The 13,697-nt window shown below is 39.5% G+C and overlaps 2 protein-coding genes across 6 annotated transcripts in view; both read right to left on the reverse strand.

Moving 5' to 3' along the window:
• loxl2a (lysyl oxidase-like 2a) overlaps positions 1–7,227 on the reverse strand; it is a 29,409-nt gene extending 22,182 nt beyond the window's left edge. Inside the window, exons 1-3 of the mRNA XM_071494514.1 lie at positions 7,076–7,227; positions 4,778–5,091; positions 1,967–2,142 (exon numbers count right to left, since the gene is read on the reverse strand). Of these exons, the coding sequence (XP_071350615.1) occupies positions 1,967–2,142; positions 4,778–5,060 (459 nt within the window). The 5' untranslated portion in view covers positions 5,061–5,091; positions 7,076–7,227. The remainder of the gene's footprint in view (positions 1–1,966; positions 2,143–4,777; positions 5,092–7,075) is intronic.
• A 2,484-nt stretch (positions 7,228–9,711) lies between these two features.
• tacc1 (transforming, acidic coiled-coil containing protein 1) overlaps positions 9,712–13,697 on the reverse strand; it is a 45,680-nt gene continuing 41,694 nt past the window's right edge. For all 5 annotated transcript variants that reach the window (XM_071495005.1, XM_071495002.1, XM_071495003.1 and 2 more), the window contains exons 10-13: positions 13,206–13,369; positions 13,009–13,115; positions 12,770–12,890; positions 9,712–11,485 (exon numbers count right to left, since the gene is read on the reverse strand). In XM_071495005.1, the coding sequence (XP_071351106.1) occupies positions 11,420–11,485; positions 12,770–12,890; positions 13,009–13,115; positions 13,206–13,369 (458 nt within the window). In that variant the 3' untranslated portion in view covers positions 9,712–11,419. The remainder of the gene's footprint in view (positions 11,486–12,769; positions 12,891–13,008; positions 13,116–13,205; positions 13,370–13,697) is intronic.

The following is a 13,697-nucleotide window of genomic DNA, read 5'->3' on the forward strand; positions in this document are numbered from 1 at the left end:
TGTGATTAGTCCATAATTAAATATTTCAGTCTCTCCTTTCTGTTATTCCCACGACTCAGCTAGGCATGAGAGAGATACACAAGGATTTTCAGACAGTGTCCTCAAGTGTGTTGTCTGATATTAACCCGGAATAAAAACACACTGTGTTCTGACTGTTGTAGAGAGAAGGGAAAAAAACCAAACCTACTTCCCCAGATCTAGTACGGACAAACAAAAAACTCTAATGTGAAGGCAGTAACAAAGTGTCAGGACTCTGTCTTCTAAGCTGCCAAAGAAATGTTGCTTCATCTCTTTCACACTGGTTTTAATAAGGAAACCCTCTGTGGCAGTGAGTGTTTTTAATAACTTGTTCCCAGACAAGCTGAAGGATTGCTCCTATCTTCTTTTCTCCCTCTCTCCCTTCAGTCACACTCACAAACCCACACTGACTTTCCATCCGGTACAGAGGCGTTGTGTGCAGCCAAACAGGATGGTCTTCCTCCTCTCTGAGTCATCTCCAAAATCTCCCAGGCTGCAGAGAGGGGGTCTGCTGAGGGCAGGGACAGACTAATAGGAGCCTGGCAAAGTCATTAGTGCAAATGGTGGAGTGGACGGCTCAACATTATATGCCATTCTAGTGGATTATTTCACTGGCCTAATGTCATGGCAGATGTGACTACCTGCATGAAAGAACGGCTGTCTGGTTTTGTCCTGACTCACTGATTTAGTATCCAGAGGGCCATTTTTTCACTTACTGGTTGTATCCACTTAGTCATACAGATTACAAATTACTGGATCCAGTTTCACCAGATGTTCATAATTATTATGGGTGATATATTGGACCTGACACTTAATTATGTATGACTATATTATATAAATGCTGTTTTTTTAACAATATAAACTATTTTAATGACATTTACCAAAAAACACACAATATACCTTAAATTAGAAAGCATTCTGCCAGTCACCATTAGATTTAATAACCAAACAGCATTGGTCAGGTTAGAATAATCAATTATTTCCACCCTCATTCTAAACTGTATGAATACTACTAACACTGACACATATATATCTCTGTGAATGCAGTATCTTTGTGTATGCATGTATACAGTATACATACAGACCTACACGTAAGTACGCTTGGTCTTAAACTTTAATATTTTGATTTATGTTACAGCTTTTGATGCTACAGTTCCTTTTAAAGCTATTTTTTTTAATTGTACAGTTTAACATATGTTTGCTATCAACCACTTTATACATAACTTGTCTTTACAGGCTAACACATCCCTTAAGTTTTAATGGTGCAACCTGATTGAGGTAATCATTGGTTTGAAATGAGCTTGGAGTTACTAAGAAGGACTTTATCCACAAACTTAGCGGGGAATTTACGAATAGGTGCTGCAACCCAGTCCTGTCTTGTAGGGCAGATTTTCACGCACCAGGGTTGGAGGAAGGGTATGGAAGTTATTCAGTGTACCAAGAAGACAATTGGAAAAATTGAAAAATATTTCATCACACAACAAGTTTCTAGTATTTTGTTTAGGGCACGTTTCCTCGTTTTACAATGGTAAACCACAAAAATCTGAGGACTGTGTTTTAATGCAGCAAGATATTGCTCCTGTTAATATCAGCAGACAGGCAATTCATATAATCCACGGCTCAGTCTGGAGAGTTGGCAGGATTTGAAGAAAGTAGTACACTTCAAGCTCTTTGGAGCAATGCACTACTATGCTGAGCTTTTTCTTTCATCCCGAGCCTGTCCTCTGTTCTTTTTTTAATGTGCTGGACATCTGTTCAGGTTATGTGTGTGTACTTTTACCACATGTGGATATTACTTAAGTGCCATCGGTTATGTGATGAAATGATCCCACCCTGGTGTTACATTTAGTGTGAGTTTACATGTGTATATGCACCTACTTACTGTAGGTGTACTGTTTATGTGCAGGTTTTTACAAACTTGTGAGTGTGTTGCTCAATGTGAACCTACCTCGTCACTGTTGGCCTGGTTCCGGATGAACTTGAAGCCTGGAATGCGCTTCTGGTTGCACACCACCCCGACATCCTCTGAATGTTTGCAGTCCGATACTCCAAAGCCGTTGGACTGACACTGAGCCAGGCTCTTCTCTCCACCAGTGCAGTGCACATTGTCCAGCCAGATACGACCTGGAGCAGAAAGAGGCAATGATACGAGTAAATGGACACGTTCTGATGTAGATGAAGGTTTTCTTGTGGAAAACTCAATAGGTTTGTTTTCATCTTTCAATCCACAATTTCTTTACTGTGAGGAATGGTTGCTTTTCTTTGTCTTATGTGATCTTAATATCTTCGGATCTTGGACTGTTGGACAAACAAAATGAGCAATTTGGAAACGTCATTTTGGGCCTCAGGAAACTGCGATGGGCATTTGTCTCATTCTATAGTACATGTTGACTGCCTGCAACTTTTACCATCATCTTCATGCTGCTTTCTTGTCCTGCGGGTCTCACTTGAAGAGACTTTTATGTGTGCCCACAAAAAACAAAAATAAAGTATTGCATGCTGTACTTTAGGACAGTTATTATATATTACCATGTGAGTTATATCCTTGTTATAAGACATCAGACTCTTTGCACAGGAAGGGCTGCTACCACACTCTTCATACTCAGTAACATGTAGTCATAATCTTCAGTTCCCTGCAACTTTCCCTAACAAGGGAATACTTCTTTAGAAACCACTCCTTCAAATGAAGGAGTGAATTGACAACCTGAGCTGTGTGTCACACCCTATTGATATCTATTTCAGCATTTCCACTTCAGTCACAGAGACAGTAAATCTACTCACGTGGAGATGTGTTTGGTCTTGAACTTAACCTGACGCATTTTTTCAGCTAAAATCTGGCCAGTAAATGTTGTCACGGCTGCCCAGCTGGCTGTTCTGAATCAGCCAACTAAATAAAACCACATTACTGTGGCCATGGAAACCACTAACAGACTGCTCATCATCTAGACAGTCTCAACATGTCGCTGAGGAACATCCTGATCATACCAAGAAAGTGACTACATGTTATACGGTCACGTAGCCTCCTCCTGGCAGCACATGTTCTCTGGAACATTTTTTTTTTTTTCAAAATAAGAGGCACGTTTTCTGGAGCTGAAATACAGCAGAGATTCCAAGTGAAAACCAGCTCGGTCTCAGTAAACCTCTGTCTAAACAAATAATCGGCATTGCCAAATGTGATAAATTTGGATAGCTGTGTTAAAACCTTGCTTATGGGGCTTATGGGAATGTAATTTCACAAGCCGGTGAAAAGAGCAGGGAGCATAGCGTGCAGGGAGCCACATTTCAAATTGAGCTTTTATTGGCACATTATGTCAACTACACAGCCTAAACTCAAAGACATAAAAAATTGGACAGAGCACTGTGTTCCTAAGAAGATCTGAGCAAAATGGATTTTGTGATGTTATAATTGAGTTTGCAAATGATAGCTGTGCAATGGCAGCTGGTTAACAAGAATACAGGAAAAACACTTTGTATCCAAAAGGGATCTCCTTGTACTTGTTGTGTAGTTATGTCTTCAATTAAAAACATTTGGTGGTTTCTTTCACCAGTCATCATGATGATGGAAATGGAAATTTTGCTCTTGATCACTTTTATAGCCATGTGTCTCCAACAACAACAGGAAAACACAGATAAAAAGTAGTTCCCATTCTTGCACATGTGCACAACCTCAAAATCATTTCAGAATGATTCTCCCACAAACTTAACATCAATCTGTTAGTCGGAAAAGAGGGACCATTCTCAAAATAAATGTTTGGGAGTTCTCTAGTGACAAAAGGCACAATGCTTTTTCTGCACATATTTTATGTTAAAATTAAACTTCCTGCCCCTCCCCCCCTTCTTATGCAATTGTATAACATTCAAAGTGACACGAGTGTCTTTTAGTAAACTTGCAGAAACACTGGAAGGGCACACGCTTATCAAATTCCATAAACCTCCATCTTTATATACCTACAACATTGCCAAATTTAAGTGCAAACTGTTGCCTTTCTGCACAGCCAGGACATGCATATAGATCTAACTGGTTGTTAACTGCTTCTCATAAAATAGTATCTACAGGCAACATTATATGCATGGAGTGTATTACTTCATAAAAGTGATTCTATAAGTTGCTGTTATGACTGTGGTGCTTCGGAAAGCAAATAACTGAACTAATTACTTCACTTCTGAAGTGGCTGGGTGGATGTGTCTGGCCCAGTGGGAAAACATGTGCCTTTAACAAGGGACACCGTTTTAATTAAAAGCTGCCCAACTTACATATACCACCAGCAGCTATTGCATTTACAACCCTCATCAGGGCTTTTTTTTTTTTTACAGAGAAAGAGGAATTCATATTAGACACAGAAAAAGGAGATGAGATTATGTCTGTATGTGTCGGATTTACACACCCAGCGTTTCCCGTCTCCAGCCCCACCCCACCTAATTCTCATGCTCTGAACTGATTGGCGTCTCTCACGTTTCCTCTAATGGGCAAACCAGAGACTGATGATATTAGCAGCCAGACATGGGGAAACGTGTACCTCATTCAAGCATTTCCATGGAACATATGAAACTGTATGAAGAGATATGCTGCGTTTGAATGTGTGTGGCTGACCAGATGGCAGTTTACTGAGATTAACACCCTATAACCCTCACCTCAGTTCTTAGACAGCTGAATAACATGGTTATGAGATAAATTTTCAAGGTTAAAGGTTTGATTAAATAATGAAAACTTTAAATCAAATTCTGGAAAACAACAAATACTCCATGCTTGTTTTCTTACCTTCTCCTTTTCCGTACTTGGCCGAGGGCGACCAGGACTCGGCGTCCACAAAGCCAAGCTCTCTGCACACCACTTGGGCGGCATAGATGGAGAAGTCATCGTCACATATTGTCCCCCACTCTCCATTGTAGAACACCTCCACCCGGCCCTCATAGTGTTTCCGCTTCTCACCAGCTAGACGGAGCTGGATTGCAGGGGTGCCAGAGTCTGACTGGGCGTTGCACGGCACCCACATGCACAGCAAAGCGAACAAGAGACAGTGCATTGCAACTGGGCACAGCATGATGCAGGAGGAGGGAGGAAAAGTCAGAGATCTAGAAGGAGATAATAAAACAAAAGATTGTTAGCATCAGCGTCTGAGGCTATTTCAGTCTGAATAATTCTGCACTGAAATATGCTTTTGATTATTTCTAGATAAGATGCAATTTAAAAGCAGCTTTTTCTTTATCTAAAGAGTTAAAATGAGGGCTGGATGTCATCTGAAAACAGGAAGAGGCAGAGAGTAATTTGTGGTGTGTGGTAGTTTTCTCCATAATTTGGGCCAGTGAGCAGTTTCAGTATAAAATCTTGTGCAGTAACAGTTTGGTTTGGCCATCATCAGGCTATCATAGACCCCACTCTGGCCTCCATGAAACCACAAGTATAAGTTCCAGAGTCACTGACAGAATTCACCACAGTTTCACATTATAGTGAACAAACAGTGAAAATGCATTCGACTGCCAATAAGAGAATAAGCAGGATTTGTGAGCATTTTGATGAGAATGAAGGTTTATGTTGCTGAGACAAGGATTCCTCACTCTGTCTTTCTGACAGCCTAATGGAGAGCAAATGTGGGCTCCTGCAGGGTGGGGGCGGCCCCTCTCATTTATCTACTGATCTGCCTGGAGGCGGCGCAACTTAAGTTCAGAGGGAAAGGTGACTCCACCTCAATATTTCATGGTAAACCATGAAAGTGTCAATGGAGAGACCAGAAGCCCTCAGGGAGGAATTTTCCTGGAGTTTAAGGAGGGAAGGAAGACAGTGAAAGTAAGGAGACCTCCACATCTTTAGTGTGTTTAAGGAGGAGGGGGGTGCTTTCCAAATTGACGTCATAGTAACAGCCAAACAAACTCAGAGCGCACAGGCTTGAAAAAACACCCCCAGAGTACACACTCAATAAATTGTTAGACGTCACTTGTGATCCTCCAAGTGAAACATCTGGTTTATTTTCCCATTAAAGGAACGTGCTGATCAGGAGGCAGGAGCTACTTTAACGTGGCCTTTTAATAATCAGAGTGTCTCTTGACACAGCAGTTAATTCAACACAGAGAGTTAAAGAATTATGTATGTTTTGTCCACCAGAGTTTAGAGTGCACTTATGAACATATCTGAGTGAACAAACATCAGTCTAACCAGCGCATGTCAACTTCATATATCCTTTTGTGAAAAATCAACACTTAACTCTTGAATAGCTCTTAAGTACGATCCACATAATGCTTCTTACAAAACCAGTGGAGACACACCCACTTCCCACAGGACAATGTTCACAGTTAACACTTTAATCTGGCTCAGACTTATAATTACAGCAGTTTACAAATGGATTGGGGGTTTTATTATTATTATTATTTTAGATTTAAAACATGCAAGTCTTGCATTAGAACAATAAGTTTAAACAATAAGTGAAAGCTGCCTGTCAGTGAAAGGTAACCAAGGACTGTCAGGTCAACTGGAAAATCCAAAATCCCACATCCTGAATTTATTGCTTACTCCGTCAAAGCCAGTGCTTTTGTATTGTCTATTGTTCATTTCTGAAAAGCATAAATCAACCATCAAGTGCCTGCTAAGCACTGGTCGGCTCAGACCCAATATTCAGAGTGAGCCACAAAAGAAAAACCTCATGGATGTCTGCAGAGTCAGAAGACTCCTGCAGCTTCGTCTGGAAAGTCAGGCACCCACAGCTTAAGATTAATGTCAGTTTCCTTAAACTTGGGTTATTATTCATGTATTACAACAGTACAACACACTAGTAGCCCATGTTCTGATCAAGCTAACTTTTAGTGGGTGCAACTATCAGAAACTACTATGGGATGTAACATAAAACTTTAAAGGCCCACTTTTTACAAAGTGAAAAAAAAAATGTAAATGTGCATATTATTTATGTTCCAAGTCGTGCAGAGGCGATTAAAAAAAAAAAAAAAAAAAAAAGAAAGAAAATGATACACTTTACACACAGTCTGCTATCTCACAAAGTTTCACACATCCATGCACGCCCCGAAACAACACGCCATCAGTGAGATAAATTCAAAAAGACGCACTCACTTTGACAGAGGAACAAGCAGTACACCCTTCTCAAGACGCAGACCTTCAGGTTTTCCAACCTGCTGGAGAGGATGAGACGTGAGGCTGCGGTTCTTTGTCCCTTTAGTACTCCCCTGGCCGTCTCCTCTGCTCCCCTCACAGCTGGCAGAGCGATCCCGGCCCACTCCTCACCACGCTCAGCAGCCAATGAGCGGCCGCCTCAGCATCCTGAACCCGCCCCCTCCGGCCCAGTCACCAGGGTTACAAAAACACTCTGCAGGAGCTGGAAAGATCCTGGACGTGGATCTATGGATTATGAAACCCATCTATTTAAAATTTTACATAACTGAGTTCTGAGCGTTCATATACATAAGGTCGAAGACTGAAACTGCATTTTCATTCGTGTTGAGGAGATTATTGAGCTCCAGAGAGGAAATAACTTCTTGTCATAGTTTATTTCATTTAAATCATATCAAATTGTGAACTGTTCATTTTTCCAGATTGGGGATGCATTTTCTGATTTAGTCATAGCATGCAATACTGACACAACATCCCAGAACTTCTTCCCAGCTCATTTGATGGTTCAATACTCTATGAACTGACTGTTCCCTGTTTCAAAGCATCAGAAGTTAAATTTGGGGGTACCGGGGTACCTGGAGTGTATCTTTAAAGTTTTGGTAAGTGTAAAGGATAGTGAAGGCTCATACTACTGACTCCACTGAGAATCAATTCTGCAGTTCTTTGCACCTTTTGTTTGCAATTGTTTTGGTTTACCTGTCAATACAGACCACACCATTTCCAACAAACAGCATTTAAGTCCACTTAGTCTCTTTACATCACGCGATGACTGATTGACAAAGTAAAAGAGTGGTTGATAAAAATGTCTAACAAACCAAAGAGATTTACATTTTCTAAAGACCATGCAGAGCAAATCAGTGATAAAATTGTCCTGAATATTCTTACAAAGGAGCACAATTCAAAGAAAAATTGAGAGTAGCCAGGTCTTCACTTGAACCCAAAGCGCAACAAGCAGGAAACACGCCTTAAATATAAGGAAGAAAACTTTCCAGACCGAATCTGTAAGTGATCTTTACACTGAAGACACCACCATGTGGTGAGAAGGTGCTGCCAAGACTGACTCAGGGACGTGGCAGACGAAATGATTACATGGACACAACTTCAGAGAAATATGTCCATAGTGTACATGAAATTAAGAGCTGAAACATTTGTAAAAAGAGGTGAGTCTTGAATTTACAGACATAAGTGATATAAAATATAAAGAAATTACTAAAATTAGCCCAACATATTTTTTTCAGTATCTTTGAAATTACTTACAACCACTCTTCTTCTGGCTGTAGTTTTCTTCCATTATCATCAACACATCCCATTAATCTTTCTCTGATTGTTGATGTTTATGTACTGATAAAAATCTTGAATGTCAGCACATTTCCAGCTAGTTGTGGTGTGCTGGAGCCAGTGAATTGTCAAAGGATCAAGTGTTACATATGGGCCACAGTGAGGAGCACATGCACTGACTTTTCCGTTTGACTAGGAAATACCTTTTCCTCTCTTTTCAGTATAGGCTAGACCAATCAGCCACAACATTAAAACAGGTAAGTGGAATTAAATTTTTGTGACTCACAATCCTTCATGAAAACCAAACAACTGGTAATTTATACATTGTTTTACATCAAGAAATACCTTTGTAGATCTGGTGGCACAATGAGGCGACGACAATCAAACTTAATGGCCACATTTGGTAAACAAGTTTGCTTCAAACAGGTTTGGTTACCGGGGGGGGTGTTTTAGGGAGGCAGTTGTGTTTTAATGAGGATGACCACTTGTTTCGTCTGAGTAAACATCATTAAGTCACATCAGGAATAATACCAGACAGGAAGCAATATCACCATACTGACCACTCTTCTCTTTTGCTAAACTTATATAGTAGAGAGATAACTGTCTACAATATAAGTCAGCTAACAATATTAGGTAAGAAAGAATTACTTATCTCTTCTTTTGTCATATTTCGCTCCAAAATGTAATCCATAGTACTGCTTTAGCCCAGGGGAACAGGAAGGTGGTCTTTGCAGTCAAGTTGCAACAGAACAAGTGAATGTTAAAGCAGAGTATAAACATGGTGCTGCTACAGGTTAGTAACTAAACACTTGTTGGTAACTAAGGTACCTTCGTGTCATTTTTCAATCTCCAGTATTTAAATGTAATCATTTTGTGTATTTTTTTTATTTCAATGTCACATCCTAAATAAACACTGAAATGGTTAATAAATGGGCAGCTCCTTACAAGTCACTGGATCATACCACATGGACTAATATAGACTGTTCTGTTCATACGATATATTTATGGCTCCATTGTTGTAATTGTTAAATCCGACTGATAGAGAAAATGACAGGCTCCTGAATTACAAACAAAATGACACTGATGACATGTTTGTAAAAAAGTAACAGTACACTGTCTACAAGAGCATGAAAACAGTGAGGAAATTTGGCCTCTGGCCTTTTTGTAGGAATGAACAATGAAGGACTTTGTATGTGTTCATCACTGCAACGATAGTGAATCCAATTACAAATGTGTTGCGTGTTTCTGTTTTGTCATGCACAGTTGGAATGATTCTGGCGAAGGATGACACTGGCAACACATTAAATCTTAACCATTTATTCAGGAATGCACAAAATATAGCAGTTAACATACAATCTGAGTATACTCAATTCTTCAATTTTACAAATTTTAGGAACAAATTTCTGAATACTCTTTCCATAAAGTATAAAATTTACACATATTGTACTGTGACGATGGATTTGCATTGAAAAGCACCTTCAGACTACTGTAACACCACTACAACAGGACACAGTCACACTGAAACCATCTCATTTTTACACTGACATTTGGCAATTGATTGTGCTGACGTAACAGAAGGTTTCCATACAAAAATCTGTCCTTTATATGAGATACACATCTGACTGAAAATGCACTTGTGCTCCTTCAAGTTCAATCAGACCAGAAAATGTTTACTGCATAATGATCATCTTCTCCTAAAATACAGTCTTTTAGGGGAAAGAGTAATGTTGTTCATCATGTGTGCACATTGCTCACTGATGTGTTACTGCAGGTAAAGCATTAAAACTGCAAACCCATCATAACTCAAGATATTTTGATCGTACAAGAATTATACTGTATACAGTACACTTTGGCAACAGAGTTTGGAAACAACTGCATGGCGGAACTAAAAAACCCTTTTTTTTTTTGTTTAACATAATAGACAAAATAAAGGCACACCAGCAACACATGGGCTCACAGATAAAATATGAATACAATCCAGCTATACCTACATGGCAGCGATAGAATGTGCTTTCTCCATCCCCAAATGCAGAGAAAGAGAAAATAAAACATGGCACATGGTTTAATATTGCAGTATAATAAGAGCCAAGTTTTTACTACTTTAAACTTTAACCCATCACTGTCAAACTCCCATCAATCCAAGATAGTATATAACTAAGTGTAAGGTGTGATTCTCTTAAGTGCTCTTCATATTTAACAATCCCAGAGATGTATGGGGGCATAATGTACAAGATGTCATAACTATGTGGTTTAACCTCAAAATATGCATAACTGAGGACTTTATCACACACTGCATATGTCACCCTGTGAACCAGGAACGACAAACAAAGCAAAAGGCAACTTAAGAAATGCTTTGTGATACTACCTACAGCTCATTTGCTGATGAAAGATGATAATCAGCAGAACTAAATTGTCTGTAATGCCAGTAAGACATATTTAACAGCAGAAAATGAGTGTGATAAGTTTAGGCACTCCATGAAGTGATTCGTCCTTTCTGAAAACTGTATCTTTGTGTATTACATTGTGGACATGCTGTGGTAAAGCATATGTCCACATTTTCTTTCCCTTAGTTTCCACATTATTTCCTACAGCTTTGTGTGAGACATGTTGTATAAAGTGGTCATAGAAATTCTGTGGTACAACAGCCTGGCTGATTGTTTTAAACCAGAGTCAACATGTGATAATGGATTAATCATTTAACCTTTAAATAATCCTTTAAATCCTTAACTAAAGATCAGTAAATCATGGCTGGCATATCATCACAATGCTAATCCTTCAAAATAATTAAAATACCCCTCATGATAACTTTGTGCTTCTAAATTTACACAATGACATTATTGTTCTGGTTTCATATTTCAGTCCAAAAATAATATGAGAAAGTGCAACTAATCTGTATTTCAATATTATATATTTTTGAAAAAAAAAAAAGAGAAAATGGAGATGTGCTGAAGTGTGTTCATGTACAGAATTTACATCACATGCTGTAGGGAGAGTTCAATTGAAGGCCTCTTATTCAGTTCCCAGTTTGGCAATCAGTTCATCGCAGATCTTGGTGAGCTCCTCGATCTCTTGATTCTGTGAGAGGCAGACACAGGAAGAGTTTTAACAAACTGGTGGTAGAGCTGACATGCCAGGATCAAAACATGTGTCTGTGAAGGTACAATAAAAGTCTTTGAATCTGTAAGCGGAGAAACTGCTTCTCTGAAGCTTGCAGAACAGTCAGTGCACATTCACAAAATTTTAAATGGTCATATCTGCTGTGCTGCATTTCAAACACTAATTGGTTGAACAGGGAGAGGTATTTAGTAAAATTATTGTTTGGCTGACACCCAACAAGAAAGTACAAAACAGCTAATAACATACTTTACATACTTCACTATGTTACATCTCCTTTCCACCATATTGTGGTTTTAGGAAGTAAAACACTGCCTCCCAGTGTTCACTTACATATTGGCACATGAGCATTTATTACCATGGCGGAGGCAGTTATGTTTTTACCCATGTCTGTTTATTTATCAGCAAGATTATGCAAAAAGTAATGAACTGATTTGCACTGAATTTGGTGGAGGGATGGGACATGGGCCAGGGAAGAACCCATTAAATTTTGGGTAAGATTTGGATAATTTACTATGAATTTAATTTTTTCTCTCTGAAATCTGGTGTATGCTGTTCGACTCTGGCCTTGCCGGAGGTCTGTGCTCTCAGGTACTATATGTGCTCAGTGCCTGCACATGTTGAACTCCCGAGGAATGAAGGCTGCAGGTGTCATAATGAGCACTGTAAATGACAAACTTTTAAAATCTGTAATCTGTAATCAAACAACATCATCAGTCTGTGTTTTTACATTCAGAGCCCGATGGGTTAGATTGAGTTAAAAAATCTGATGAAGAACTATCTAGTTTCACTAAACAGGAATAGATATTTTTCCAGTGTAGGAGGAACAAAAAGTTGGGTAGTTCCTCCTGGTGTAAGATGTAAAAAGCTGATGGGAGCACAAATTTAAACCTAACTAAACTCAAAGAGGAAAGCAACTGAATATACAGACAGGAAACAACAGGTTCTGTGGGAAGTGTGGTGGACTTGTGGTAGATCTTAGTCGTTTACAGTAATAATTCCTTAATAGCACGATTAATTAGACAGTAATACAATGATATTTAAACATGCTATGTTCAGTGCTTTATACCAGACTTTAGACTTCAAAAGTATGAGTATAAGCCAACAGAGAGAAGTTAATGCAAATCTCTTCCAGTAAAGGATTTTAACCTCACTTATCCAGAGTAGTTTTTCAGAACACCCTTCCTCTCACCCACATAGTTTAACATAACTGATCCACTTTGATCTTATTTCCAGTCATCCTACCTTTTGAAGGACAGCTCTTTCAAGCGACTCCACCTTCATCTGCTCCTTCCTCAGGCTGGCATTCAGTGCGACACTCTCAGCGTTGGCCTTGGCACGTACCTGGGCTATCTCTTCATTAGCCCTGTGACAGGAGGAGTGCAGGAGACGGATGAAAGAGGAAAAGATTGTCAAACTCATCTTGAACTCCAGTGGTTTTTGTAGATTAAAAACCTGTCTTTTGACAGAAACTTGGCACTCACTTGTCCAGCTTCTCCTCTGCATGCACCTTGAGGGTCTGGTATCGTTGCTCCTCTTGCTTTATCCGCATCAGGTAGTCCTGCGCACACTTCTTCAGCACCTCCTCATTCTGGAGAGATACATGTAGGGAATATCTAGTGATCTGACTATTACATGAAGGTGGACCACACAGCATAATGGGATTTATAGCGCAACTAACCTTCTTGAAGCCCTCCAGAACTCCCTTCATGTTTTCATACCTCCTGAAGAGGTCAGCGAAGGAGCGCTCCACAGAGTTGAGGTCAGCTATGGCCTGATCCCTCTCTAGGGTCAACTGTCTGACCGACTTACTACAGGACAGGGTCTTCTGCTGCTGCTCATCCTCTGCAACCAGCAGATGAGTCAAAATATGAGAAAAGGGCTATTTGCACACGACAACTTCAAGACTGAACTGAAACAACACAATCAAATGCAGCCTTGAGGAGTATGTGAATACATCACCAGATGCGATAATAATAACATTTTCAATAAGGTATGAAGACACATTACTTTAATTGTATAAGCTATCTTTAAAAACAGTGCAGCCAGAAAGTGTTAGGGCAGTGTGTTTTTTAAATTGTATGGGCTCTGTAGACTGTAGTGGATTGTACGTGCCTGACTAATTCATTAATCTGACCTCAGTACAACTGATCACATGTTTCATTTTCTTAAG

The sequence above is a fragment of the Trachinotus anak genome, unplaced genomic scaffold (assembly GCF_046630095.1).
Source record: "Trachinotus anak isolate AG129_WGS33_773 ecotype Australia unplaced genomic scaffold, CSIRO_AGI_Tana_v1 ptg000013l, whole genome shotgun sequence".
In the NCBI taxonomy this organism is placed as follows: domain Eukaryota; kingdom Metazoa; phylum Chordata; class Actinopteri; order Carangiformes; family Carangidae; genus Trachinotus; species Trachinotus anak.